Raw genomic sequence first — 13959 nt, 5'->3', positions numbered from 1 at the left:
TCAAATTTGATGTTGTAAAGCTCGATGGTACAGATTATCCGGCAAATTCAAATATAAGATTGGTAGAAAATTTTGTGCACATCTGTTCTCTGAAATTGAGATCAGAAAATATGGTGTTGTTATAAACAGAGTAGATTACCCTGGCATTACCTCTACAGCTTTGGCCACACTAAAATTATCCAAAACCGAGGCTTCTTACTACAAAATAGGTGGATTTGAGGCTGGTGATAAAATATTATCCAAGAGCCACACAGTGCTGTTCCCCATGCGCCTGTTGCCAGGATTCTTCTCAGATTACAAAGATATTATGTGGAAGGGTGGTTTAAGAATTACATTTAGAAGAGCTGCCAATGATAATAATGCTTTGATGAGGTACAGTACATTAAACTCTACAGGGGAAGCTCTGCCTAATACCCTACCTGATGAGGACAAGTGCCTTATTCAGAGTATGGAGCTAAGAATCCCAGTTGTTGAATATGAAGCCAGTTATGCTCTTAAATACAAAGCTGATATCCTAAAAAATCCACAGATTCCTTTACAATTTTATACATATCAATGTGTACAGAAGCCTGTCACTGGTGCCTATTATGAATTTGATGCTACAAACTCATTCTCCAGTATACAATATGACATGCCAGATTTTGTGGTGGTACTGTTTCAGACTGGAAGACACAATAATCAGGAAAAAAATTCAAGTAAATTTGATAACTGCAACATCAAGAACATTTATCTTAAAAATGGCAGAAATGAGGTATTTCCTAGAGAAAATTATAATTTAGACATGTCCAAGGATGATTTTCTTAAATTATATGAAGCATTTACAGCATACAAAAGGGTCACTACTGGCAATACTGACATGTATTACACACCAGATGAATTCAAAGCACAGAGACCCATGTTTGTCATCAACACTTCAAAAAGGAAACAAGTTGTGGTTAATGACAGGACAAACATTAAAATTATCTGTGAATTCCACGATACACTTCCTGATGACACTATATGTAGTGTTATTCTTATAGGTGAAATATCATATGTTGTCACGTGCCAGTTTCGATGACACAATGAATGTTGCAAGGAGGAATGGTTTCTCGGAATCGACAAGAGATGGCAGCACGTTATATATAGAGGAGTGAAGGAAATTATAAAAAACTTAGAGCGGAGAAGAGGGATTATATATATTATAGTAAATTGAGAAATATATAAAAGAAGAGTTCAAATACTATAACAGAAGTAAATAGAATGATGTATATAGTAATTTGAAAGAATTAAGAATATAGCCGCATATGAAACGTTTAGGAAAGTTATTAAGTGAGCAAATGAATTCAGAAATGTATCTCAATTTCTTTTTGATTCTCTGACGAGGAGAACATCGTCAGCTTTTGCATTTGTCCGTTCCCCGGTGGCGCTGTGTCAAATTAGACGCCCCGAAGCACTTTTCGGTTGCGCTTTTTATTAGTCGCACTGGGCCATTGGCAGCGCTCGTTATTAGCGATCCTGGTTATTCCCCTTTGGTCGTCAAATAGGAGGTGGCGCTATTGTCAGTTTAGTCGACCCTACTCTTTCTACAAGTATAGCTTGTATTGTTTGACAAAGAAGCGGGAGGAAAGCGAGCACATAAATAAGATTACGCTGTAAAGGAAGATAATAAATTAAACGAAGAAAAGAAGAAGAAGCCTTTTCGATTATCAAAGAAGAAGCCTTTTGATAATAAAAGAAGAAGAAGCCTTTTCCATATTGAAAGAAGAAGAAGCTGTTTCCATAAAAAAAGAAGAAGAAGCTTTTTCCATATTAAAAGAAGAATCCTTTTAAAAGAAGAAGAAGCCTTTTCCATATTAAAAGAAGAAGAAGCTTTTTCCATATTAAAAGAAGAAGCCTTTTAGAAGAAGAAGAAGACGTTTCCATAATAAAAGAAGAAGCTTTTTCCATATTAAAAGAAGAAGAAGCCTTTTAAAAGAAGAAGAAGCCTTTTCGATTATACATATACATATATTTTCTCTGTATTTTGTCAAGTTCTCAGAATATAGATCCGCATTTTACTATATCCTCTTGGCTATAAAACGCTTTCTTATTTGGAATTCTCAAACAAAGAACCTATCCCCCTGAGATTAAGATATCTGTAGCCGTGGTAAATAACATGTAAGTACGTACCCACAAGGGGCGTAGCATTAGTGGCGCCCATAACGTGGAGCCTTGCCTTACATTATCTTACCCACGAATGAGACGTGGCATTAGTGGCGCCCAACGTTGCGGCTAGCAGAATTGTGAAAAAGAAAGCAAAGAGAGAGAAAGCCAAAATGGAGGAAGAAAATAAATTCGAGGATGAAAACAGAGAAAATATAGTGAAGGAAAAACAAGAGAAAATAGAAAAAATGACCGTGATGGAAATGCTGCAGAAGTTATTGATGCAAGCGGAAGAGTATGGTAGAAAGTTAGACGAGATGTTTGGCAAAAGAAAAAGAAGAATAGAAGATGAGGTTCCAGAGATTACAGAAGAAAATGAACGAAGAAGTGAAAGTCCGGAAAGGAAAACCGGGGAAAGCGATTCTCAGATAGAAGTGGCTGTTTCAAGAACAGAAGAAAATGACAGCAAGACAGAAGTAGATGTTTCCAGAATAGAAGAAAACGAAAACAAGATAGAATTAGCCGTTTCCAGAATAGAAGAAAACGAGGACAAGATAGAAGAAGCGAAGGTCCTTATAGAAGATAGAAGTTGGAAGATGAAAGAGGAAAGTTCCAATGACGAGCAGGACAGCAAGATAGAAGAAGAAGTTATAAAATTAAGCGAAGTAAACAAAGAAGAGACAGAGAAGAAAATAGAAGAAAAAAAGAGGAAAATTCCAATGACGAGCATGACAGCAAGGTAGAAAAAGTAGCTATAAAGTTACGGGAAGAAAACACTCAGGAACTTAAAGAGGTCAAAGAAGAGGAAGATGAGAAAATAGAAGAAGATGAAAGAGGAATAGAAAGAGATGAAACATTTAGTTGTCAATGTAATGATGAAGAAATCCATGTCGAAATGAAGATGAAAGAAGAAAGTTCCTGTGACGAGTCTCTGACAGAGGAAGAAAATAAGCATAAGCCGAGCAGAAGATGTAAACAAAGAAGAAAGAAAAGTAAAATGAAATTTAGATATATTCACGTAAAGACATGGAAAAAGAAGAAGAGAAAGAAATTAAAAATAGAAAAGAACCTAAAGAAAGTTAAGAATATAGCAAGAGGGGTTGACATAGATCGATGTAAACAAAGATGGAAGAAAACTAAAATGAAATTTAGGTATATTCACGTAAAGACATGGAAGAAGAAGAAGAGAAAGAAATTAAAAATAGAAAAGAACTTGAAGAAAGTTAATAATATGCTAAAAAGGGTCGATATAGATCAAATGGATTTTGATGCTACTTCGCCAAAGAGAAGGAAGAAGAAGACGAGACGGAAAAGACAAGGAGAGCTTGCATTTGATGAAGATGTAGAACATAAGAAGTATTGGCAGAAACCAGATTGGAAGAAGAGAGATATGAAAGTAATTTCTTTACTGGAAGAAAGTTGGAAGAGGAGGAAGAAGAATCTTGAGAAGAATAGAAAAGAAAATAGAAAAAAGAGAAGAAAAGAAGAGGAAGGAAAAGAGAAACAAGATAATAACAAGCAACGAGTATCTGAAAGAATCGGAAGAAACAAATATGACTGAATAGTGCAAAGGAAGGAGATGTTATGACTTATTTAGACTGGCAAGCAGACGTTTCTAGAATTAATAAAGTTCTCTGAAAAAGTTCCAGTTCTCCAGAAGAAAAATTCGTGGAATTATTAGTTTGGGGCAAATCATAATGATCTATTTGAAAGAAGGAAAATTTTAATTCTTTGATGTTTAGTTCCTGTAAAAAGATATATGTATATATATGATAGTCATCGTTGGAGGAAAATCTATTCTGCAAGTGATATCTTAAAAAAGAATAATGAATGCTAATTTATGTCACCACTCCATTGAACAATGAGACTAATAGTGAAAGATCAAACCTGTAAAAGAAGAGATGCCAAAGAAAGTAATATGGAAAATGGATGTAAACTTTTCAATTGTACGAACAGAAGAGAAAGAAGAGAACAGTTAGGCACAGAAGGAAATTAATCATGAAGAAAACTCTCAGAAAAAAGGAGAAGATAACATGAAAGAAGATCGAATAGTATCAGTAAAATAAATTCTTTGTAAGCTTAAACGACTAAAGGTCATCGTGTATTTAGAAAGGTGTAAAAGAAATGGGTTGTAATCCCAGAAGCTAAAGAAGAATCGGTTGTATTCCGAGAACGGGTTGTAATCCCAAAAGTTAAAGAAGAATCGGTTGTTTTCCGAGAAAAGGGTTGTAATCCCAGAAAATAAATATATCTAGATACATTTTGATATGGAATTAAGGCTAATGTGAAGAATTATTGTAGCTGATGGAAACACTTAGATGATCAACTTAGAGAAGAGAGAGAGTTCTTTGAAACGGAAAAATCTGAGCTAACTGAAAATCTGTAGAGGGATTGCTGAAAGAAGAAAAGGGCGAAACGAAAATTACTATTTTGGCAGGACATCGTCAGGTAAAGACTATCTTGGAGAAAACAGACGAGCAGACTTGCAGGAGATGAACTATTGAAGAATTATATTTTGTATCTAAAAATAACTTAAGAGGTCACGAATATTTCCGGAACGGTGATAAGATATCTAGAAACGAAAATTGAAAGAAGAGATAAATCGAGAGATGAGGAAAAATGCTGCCTGCCAAAAGATATAATTTCACAGTGAAAGTGAAAAGCAATGTAAGCTGTAGAAATGAGAACCAATGAGAAAAGTCAAACGAGATGTAGAGAAAGTGGAAAAATTTATCTATTTCCAAAAGATTTTTTCCAATATATAAATTTTTATCCTCAAGGAGGGGGATATTGTGTCACGTGCCAGTTTCGATGACGCAATGAATGTTGCAAGGAGGAATGGTTTCTCGGAATCGACAAGAGATGGCAGCACGTTATATATAGAGGAGTGAAGGAAATTATAAAAAACTTAGAGCGGAGAAGAGGGATTATATATATTATAGTAAATTGAGAAATATATAAAAGAAGAGTTCAAATACTATAACAGAAGTAAATAGAATGATGTATATAGTAATTTGAAAGAATTAAGAATATAGCCGCATATGAAACGTTTAGGAAAGTTATTAAGTGAGCAAATGAATTCAGAAATGTATCTCAATTTCTTTTTGATTCTCTGACGAGGAGAACATCGTCAGCTTTTGCATTTGTCCGTTCCCCGGTGGCGCTGTGTCAAATTAGACGCCCCGAAGCACTTTTCGGTTGCGCTTTTTATTAGTCGCACTGGGCCATTGGCAGCGCTCGTTATTAGCGATCCTGGTTATTCCCCTTTGGTCGTCAAATAGGAGGTGGCGCTATTGTCAGTTTAGTCGACCCTACTCTTTCTACAAGTATAGCTTGTATTGTTTGACAAAGAAGCGGGAGGAAAGCGAGCACATAAATAAGATTACGCTGTAAAGGAAGATAATAAATTAAACGAAGAAAAGAAGAAGAAGCCTTTTCGATTATCAAAGAAGAAGCCTTTTGATAATAAAAGAAGAAGAAGCCTTTTCCATATTGAAAGAAGAAGAAGCTGTTTCCATAAAAAAAGAAGAAGAAGCTTTTTCCATATTAAAAGAAGAATCCTTTTAAAAGAAGAAGAAGCCTTTTCCATATTAAAAGAAGAAGAAGCTTTTTCCATATTAAAAGAAGAAGCCTTTTAGAAGAAGAAGAAGACGTTTCCATAATAAAAGAAGAAGCTTTTTCCATATTAAAAGAAGAAGAAGCCTTTTAAAAGAAGAAGAAGCCTTTTCGATTATACATATACATATATTTTCTCTGTATTTTGTCAAGTTCTCAGAATATAGATCCGCATTTTACTATATCCTCTTGGCTATAAAACGCTTTCTTATTTGGAATTCTCAAACAAAGAACCTATCCCCCTGAGATTAAGATATCTGTAGCCGTGGTAAATAACATGTAAGTACGTACCCACAAGGGGCGTAGCATTAGTGGCGCTCATAACGTGGAGCCTTGCCTTACATTATCTTACCCACGAATGAGACGTGGCAATGTTTATGATATAAGAAATGAGAGAGTCACAGAGCAATTCTAGAAGGCCTCTGCATATTACCGGACCGGAAGTAAATATATGTGGGTGTAGATGTGGGTGGGTGTGGGTTTTATGAGCACTTTTGGTTTAGTTTTAGGTGTAGCAAAAACAATATCAAGAGGGGCATATTTTTGACAAGTTTACAGACAACAAACTGAGAGATTTAGCCTTTGCACACTTGGCCAAATCTGTCTGTTGAGGCTTCTTCATTTGTACACTAGGGCTCAAAATTCTTTAGATTTAACTGTGTGCACACATGGCCGATTGATTCATATAGACATCTTGACATTGTTTTAAGTGTAGCCAAATCGGGCTGTTTAATCATATGAGCTCTTCATTTGTACACTGTATGATTCTTCATTTGTACACTAGGGCTCAAAATTCTTTAGATTTAAATATGTGCACACTTGGCCGATTGGGGCATATGGGCATCTTGGCATAGTTTTAAGTGTAGCCAAATCGGGCTGTTTAATCATATGGCTCTTCATTTGCTGTGCCAATATTATCATCAATACAACTACTCGTGCGCCACCCTGTATTTCCTGTACAACGAGAAATATTACGAACAAACTGATGGAGTGGCCATGGGTTCACCACTCTCACCGGCGATCGCGAACTTCTACATGGAACATTTTGAACATGAAGTATTGAAAGACGCTCCCAACCAACCTTCCTGTTTCTACAGATATGTGGATGACACGTTCGTCATTTGGTCACAGATAGACTTCCTTAACAAACGGCATTCAAATATCCAGTTCACCATGGAGATAGAAGAAGATGGCTGCTTCCCATTCCTGGACATCCTAATTCGCTGCAAACCAGATGGGACCCTCGGACATAGTGTGTACAGAAAATCCACCCACACTGACCTGTACCTAAATGCCAATAGCTTCCATCACAAAGCACACCACCTCGCCGTTCTGAACACTCTAGCCCACAGGGCAGTAACCGTTTCTGAACAGGAGAATCTACAATCAGAATTCACACACCTCAGAATCAGTCTACAGCAGAATGGATACTACATCGGAGATATCAACAGGGCGATCAACAAGGCAGTTTCATTTCAGCAGAGACCAAGCACTGACAACAGTGTGGCCCTTACAAGGGCCGATTCTTCACAGCCAAGAGAATCCGAACATGAGGACGAGGCCCTTACAAGAACCGATACTGCACCGTCCAGCCCCTCTACCAGTAGCAATACAGGACAGGAACGCCCTACTGTAACAGTTTTACCATTCCTAGGACACACCTCTGGGAAGTTAAGCAGAATTCTAGCCAGGAACGGGGTGAAGACCATTTACAGACCGTCACTGAAAACCAGGGACCTGCTCCGTTCTGTCAAAGATGATCTGGAACTCCGTATTCCAGAGGTTTACGGAATACCTTGTGAGTGTGGGACAGCGTACATAGGCCAAACGGGATGCACCATTGAGCAGCGCCAGAATGAACATCAACGTAATATCCGATTATTCCAACTGGAAAAGTCAGGACTTGCGGAACACAGCATCACCAAGGGACACAGAATTTTATTTGCCAACACCAAAATAATAGCGAAATGTGCCGGTTACTGGGGCCGACGGGTAGAGGAAGTCATGGCCATATCACGGGAAAGCACCAATCTCAACAGGGATCTGGGACTCCAGCTCAGTCACGCCTGGAACCCACTTCTCCGTAAAAACAAGACACCAGCCAATGAGAACACCAGGATCCAGAAAGAGCCAATAGGAAGACGGAATCCAAACTCTGCCACATTATAATCATGTATATTAACCTACACTGGTCTCCATTTCTACATTCCCTGAAGATGAGAGCAACGTATGCCTTCGAAACGTTGGAAGCCAACTCCAATTTAACCTGTTTGGTAACCCGAGAACATCTGTTTGAATCACATCGCCAGGAAAGCTACAATTCCTATTGTCATTAGTATGTAAGAACAATTATTATTCTTAATTGTACATACTATTATGTCTACTATTGTGGTAGATCAGTTGTTAGGGCATCTGAGTACCATGCAAAGAGGTCCGGGTTTGATCCCCAGTGGGCGAGAACCAGGATTTTTCTCAACTGTTCAAGTGGCTCCAGCACCCACCCAGCAGTGAATAAAGCGAGTATCTGGAAGAAACTCTAAGGGGTAAAGGTGGCCAGGGGCATGATGTTGATCACATCACCTCCACCTTCGGCCGAGATCAAGAAAATGTAACTCTACACCTCTATGTGCCTTCATGGTGTTGTGCAAAGCACAAGGGAGCACTTTGCTTTTATGTACAGGAAGGTTGTTGGGTATCACACGAACTAAGATTTTGGAAATATGAGTGATGATTTATTAATTTAAAAAAAGTATATAATCCATTCCAGTAATCATAAACTTTATACAGGACTAGCACAAAAGAAAGGTTTTAAGGTGAAAATGTATTGAAAAATTGAAAAACAAAATATGTCCTTGATGTCATTTTCTGTGTAGCTCACTATAATATTAAGGGAGATTTCACACTGAAGGCAAGATTCAACACGAGAGTTTCACACCAAAGCAACAAGCTGCAAGTGACACTTGTTTCTGTGCTCAGTTTGCATGATGCCGTGGCGTGATGATACTGATATAATTGCATTAATCAGTTCATTAGTCAGCAAAGAAAATACAAAAAGAGAGATATTGCTTCATGCAAATCATGTAAAATTTGTGCAAGTTATTTAAGCTCAACAGAAGCATGTTGTTCATGAGAAAACGAAGAAACTTCAAGCTGTATACACTAAACCTTTTCCTTTCCTTTCCAGCCTGCATAACTCAAAGCCCTAAACGCTAGAGCAGTGGTTCCCAAGCTTTGAGAGACCGTGGCCCAGTAAATTATTTTCTTGAAAGTCAATGTCCGGATCCCAAGAATTTTCCTCATGAATGCCTTTCTAATATTTAAAATTTTACATGTGAATTACCACGTGGCCTTGAAATTAAATATTGATAAATAAATTCTGGCATAATCATAAAGAGTGATAATTCGATTACATCTAGGCTTGTTGACAAATATAAAAATAAGGATGGCATAATAGTAATGTCATCCCATTGTAATAAATTGATCCTGGGTTCGATATTCAGTTGAGGGACATAGTGAGGATCGCACTTTAAACTGTTTATTTGTGCATAAAGTGGACTTAATAAACAAAAACTCACAACTCAAATATGAAATTAGGATTATGATATTTGTCAATCACTTTCTGCAGAACCCCTCATTGTCAAGCATAATTGATACCAGTGTTGCACAAGAGTATCCTACCATGTTGACTAATCGACTCCATCTGTTTCAAACAAAGCAGTAATATCCTAAATGGCCAAAACACGGCCTCTTTACATGATGTTGAAGGCAAATTACAGCCAATAACTGCACTAACAAACTTGACAAAGCCAAAAGAATGTTATGTTTAAATCTTGAAACATTGTACATATCAATACTTTATTATGTCAACAAATTAAGAGGTTCAAATATGTTGTAAGGCCACAGATATGGTCTCTCTTCTAGAGTTCAAATATAGCTCAGTGAAGCATTTAATGTGCATACATGAACAACAAACTGAAGCGATATGATGTACTATATTGAGAAAATGGCCCAATCCGAGCAATATGCAAACAAGTATTGTCACCTTTCCCATATCGCTTTGGTGTGAAACCTAGGGTTACCAAATTGCTATAAGGAAAAAGTAGGACATAATGTCTCCAAATGTAGGACTTTAAGTCAAAATGTAGGACACACAACATTCACAATTAATAATACATATTTTTAGAACATGTTGGAAAGTAATTTAAAATTGGCACTTTTCAATTAGAAAGAAAAGGTTCCTTAATGAATTCTTAATGCAAAATTTCCAAACTTGTAATCATACTAACCAATGCACCCCTTAGTACATGTTTTAATTAGTACTTCTCAGAGGAATCAATTCTTCTCAAAATTTCAGGTTTAGTCAAAATATAATTATGAGAGACTTGGCAGTCAAAATCTTTGAAACCGGCCTCCATGGCAGAGCGTTTAGCACATCACGCTATGATGCCAGACGTCTGAGGAAAAACGGACGTCTGGTAACATTAGTGGAACCTCCTTTAGTGTTGCTTTTATTATTTCAGGATAAGCCTGATTCTGTTTCCTGTACATTCCTATCATTCATCTGAGTGTGTACTGAAAATATATATGGTAATGTCATTGCCTTGCAATTTTACAATGCAACTATATCATAGCAATCTACCAGACTTTGCTTCAAAATCCATCATTTCACATGAGAATCAAGAGGTCCCTGGTTCAATACCTGGTGGAGGCACAACTGGTTCGGATCCCACTTTAAACTGTAGGTCCAGTCCTGATTAGCCTTTCTGTGCATAAAGTGGACTTAAAATCGAAACTGAAATTCAAATTCAAATTAAAAATATATAGTCGTTCCACTATGGATCAGAGCATTCATGCCAAAATTACCTAATCACTCCACTTCGGATTGGAGTGTTGTGCCACTCTCCACTTTGGAGTGAGCAACGAAGTAGAACTGACCTACAGAGTTGCTCCGCGGCACTCCTTTAGTACCACTCAGATTCTGCTCCAAAACCTTGATACTCTCATACTTAGATATCCTCTCCTCTGACTGTTAGAGCCTCTAAACACCTACCCCCAACTTGTATGCAAAAGTCAAATTCATAATAATTTGATATTACATTGGACCTTATACAGTACTAAAAATGACCTTTCGTTCTCCAGATGAAAAATTCTGATAAACCCTCGTTGCCCTGGGAGTTTTATAAAAAGTAGGATATGACCTTTGAATTGCCTTAGAGCCTCTCTCTTTCTCCTAACCTAATTGATTGATTGATTTGCTTTATTTTACTTTGCCTTTTGTGCCACTTTTGGCTAATTTGCAAAGATGGGAATGAGTGATGATATGATGAAATTGATGAATGGACACTCACAAACATCCATGCCCAGGCCGGGATTCGAACCCAGGACCTTATGTACCTAATTCTATTATGGTATAATATATATATTTCTATATACAATGCAAGTCAAGAAAGTAAGTTCCGTTTGCAATTTATGTCGCAGCTGCATTGTAATCGCAAGAGTGTACATGTGTGCCGAGTAGTTGGACCCATTGGCAAGGCAGAGACGTTAGTGTTAGAGAAGACAGAAGTGCAGACACTTCGTAGTTGGTTGTGATAATGTTCAAGAAAATTGAAGTGTGCTCAGTCATATGGTTTTTGAATGCACGGAATGCGTCAGCAGCTTAAATTCACCCTCAAATTGATGAAGTGTATGGTGAACAGATCATGAGTGCCTCAATGGTATGGAAATGGGTGCGACAGTTTAACGAAGGATGGAACAATGTTAATCATTTTCATGATAAACGCAGTGGGCGACCATCTCTGGTGACAGACGTATGTTGAGCCGTGGTGTTGTTTTCATCCACGACAATGCTCATCCCCATATGGCAGCTGCAACGCAACGAATCGTTACAGACATTGGCTGGGAAACATTTCCTCATCCCCCGTATAACCCAGGCTTCGCCTCGTCAGGTGCTGGTGTTAACACTTGGTTATCAACAAAGGTGGCATCGTTCTTCGATATGGGGATACAAAATATGGTGTCTCATTATGATAAGTGCCTCAACAGGGATGGCAATTATGTTGAAACATAGTCCAAGGCCTGTGCTTCAGTGTACAATAAAGTGTATTGCTCCATTACATTTTGTGTTTTCTTAATTGGAACTTACTTTCTGGATGACCCTTGTATTACATTCGCAATGATCACCATTTTAAATAGTTTACATATTTTCCTAGATATTTTATATTCACATCTTTATAAGTATTTTTATTTAGCTCTGTCAAATGTAACAATATATGCACTATTAGACCTAAGCGGAATTGTAAGTTAGGAATTATTATGCTAGGAAGGCCAGGTTGAGAATTGTTAGCATTTAGTTTTGGCATTTTTTGAATACTGGATCTGCCTCACAGCCAGACCCTCATATTGATATCCTTATGTACTATTACCCGCCAATTTTAGAGCATGGAACATCTTCAAACACCCTTTGTCCAGTATGTAGTTCATGCTTCATTATTAATTTTATAATAATATTAATCTATTAGAAATTCAATTATATTGCAATATCTTTTCACAATAAAAGAAAATTAAAGAAGAACAGTGTCTGAATATAAACATTTTTGTGAAGACACACACACACACACACACCATCACACACACACACCATCACACACACACACACACACACACACACATACATATACACACCTATCCGACTGTACTTTTGGCCTGCCCTAAGAAGCGTTTGACTTCTTGATTTAAGTCTACTTGTGTACACAGATAGGCTAATCAAGACTGGACCTAGAAACACTATGTGCCTCTACCGGGTATCGAAACCGGGATCTCTTGATTACAAGGTAACCACGTTGCCACTACGCCATCGAGGAGGCCCTCAAAGAAAGAAAAGCATACATTTGGAGCTCCATCAATTGCAGACATTTAGGTGTTAGTGGCGACAATTCCGTTTTCATTGAATCGGTTTAACATTGAAAGAATCAGTAAATTACACCAACATCCAGGTTGGGAAACTATGTTCTTCATGAATGGTTGTGCAAACAAGAAGTTTTTATTTGCAAATAAAATTGGTTCGAACTTTAAGACTGATATTAAAAATTGATTATCTGTATTTGAACATTACCTTCTTGATTGCTTTGTTGTGTGCACGTGTGTTGTTACCTAGAAAATAACGATTATTGATGGCTAATGCAAATATTATTATAGATTTAGAAAGACGATTCCAGTATCGATACGCAGCTGACCTTTGTTACCTGTTACATTGCTTATTCTCGGAGTTTTGTTTAGTCTTGTTTGCCTGTATTTTCTCCGCAGTGCATGAAATGGGGTTTAAACGAAATAGAACAGGGGAGAAGAGGTTTGCTGCTTTTAAAATCAGTGTTTACTTCCATGTAAGTTATGGGTAAATGCGAAACATTTGAGGCAGAGCCTATGTCTACATACTTTCATATGAACTTTACATTTCTTTATATGTTAATAGTTACACCGCGCCATCGGAGTGGTTATCACAGCTCGCTCTGACACTAGTGGTCTCAAAATCGAACCCCGCTGTTCTTCCACCATAAATTTCACATATCATCACTCATCCTCATCCTCATCCTCGCAATTAGCAGGAAGAGAAAGGAAGATGAATCAAATCATCACCTACCACGAGACATCAGGAAAAACCTCACATTATTAAATTGTTGAAATTGCTTGAAAACATAGATGAGGGGTGTCATTAAAGATAGCAAATTAAGTGTCCTCTGTTTGTTATCTGTCCATCTTGAAAAAGTGCAAAAATACAAAGAACTGTTCATCAAGAAGGTGATAAATGTTTATGGAAAGGCAATATAATTTAATGCGGAACAAAGAAATTCATTGTAACTGATTTCTATAAATTACAATAACTTTTCTATCTTACAGGATTTTCCGTGAAGTATTAATGAGAATCGTTTTAATAACTGGCAGTAAATTATCACAAGTAACAGGCTTTCATTTCAACAACTTGAACAACGACGAGATAAGCCTTGGAAAGCTGAATGGAAAACTATTATCACAGAAACTGCCAGTCGAAACCTGCCTCTTCATTTATCACAGTGCATATACAATATATCAGGGGAACAGAAATGCAGATGAAGATCAATACATTCCAATTTCGTTTCAAACAAGAACTTCAAACCAATTCATAACAGTATGATCAGTTTCTACAGGCTATGGATGACGGATGTCGTGTATTCTTTCTATCACCGG

General features: G+C 37.3%; 1 protein-coding gene across 1 annotated transcript; it reads left to right on the top strand.

Annotated features, from left to right (window-relative positions):
* Positions 1–6624: 6624 nt before the first annotated feature.
* Positions 6625–8949, top strand: LOC145994080 (uncharacterized). Its single transcript, XM_083130165.1, has 2 exons — positions 6625–7534; positions 8921–8949. Exons 1-2 carry the CDS (start codon positions 6625–6627, stop codon positions 8947–8949), a joined length of 939 nt encoding a protein of 312 aa, XP_082986291.1.
* The last annotated feature ends 5010 nt before the right edge of the window (positions 8950–13959 follow it).

This window comes from Lepisma saccharinum, chromosome 10 (assembly GCF_977018435.1).
Source record: "Lepisma saccharinum chromosome 10, izLepSacc3.1, whole genome shotgun sequence".
Lineage (NCBI taxonomy): Eukaryota > Metazoa > Arthropoda > Insecta > Zygentoma > Lepismatidae > Lepisma > Lepisma saccharinum.
The sequence above is the reverse complement of the archived record's forward strand: the minus strand, read 5'-3'. Positions and strand labels throughout refer to the sequence as shown.

What these genes read in the sequence shown, in the direction of transcription:
- LOC145994080 (XM_083130165.1), top strand. Translation starts at nt 6,625, where the DNA reads ATGGCTCTTCATTTGCTGTGCCAATATTATCATCAATACAACTACTCG. An exon ending in AGAGGTTTACGGAATACCTT is followed by an intron (nt 7,535 to 8,920) that starts GTGAGTGTGGGA and finishes TTTCCTTTCCAG; the next exon opens with CCTGCATAACTCAAAGCCCT.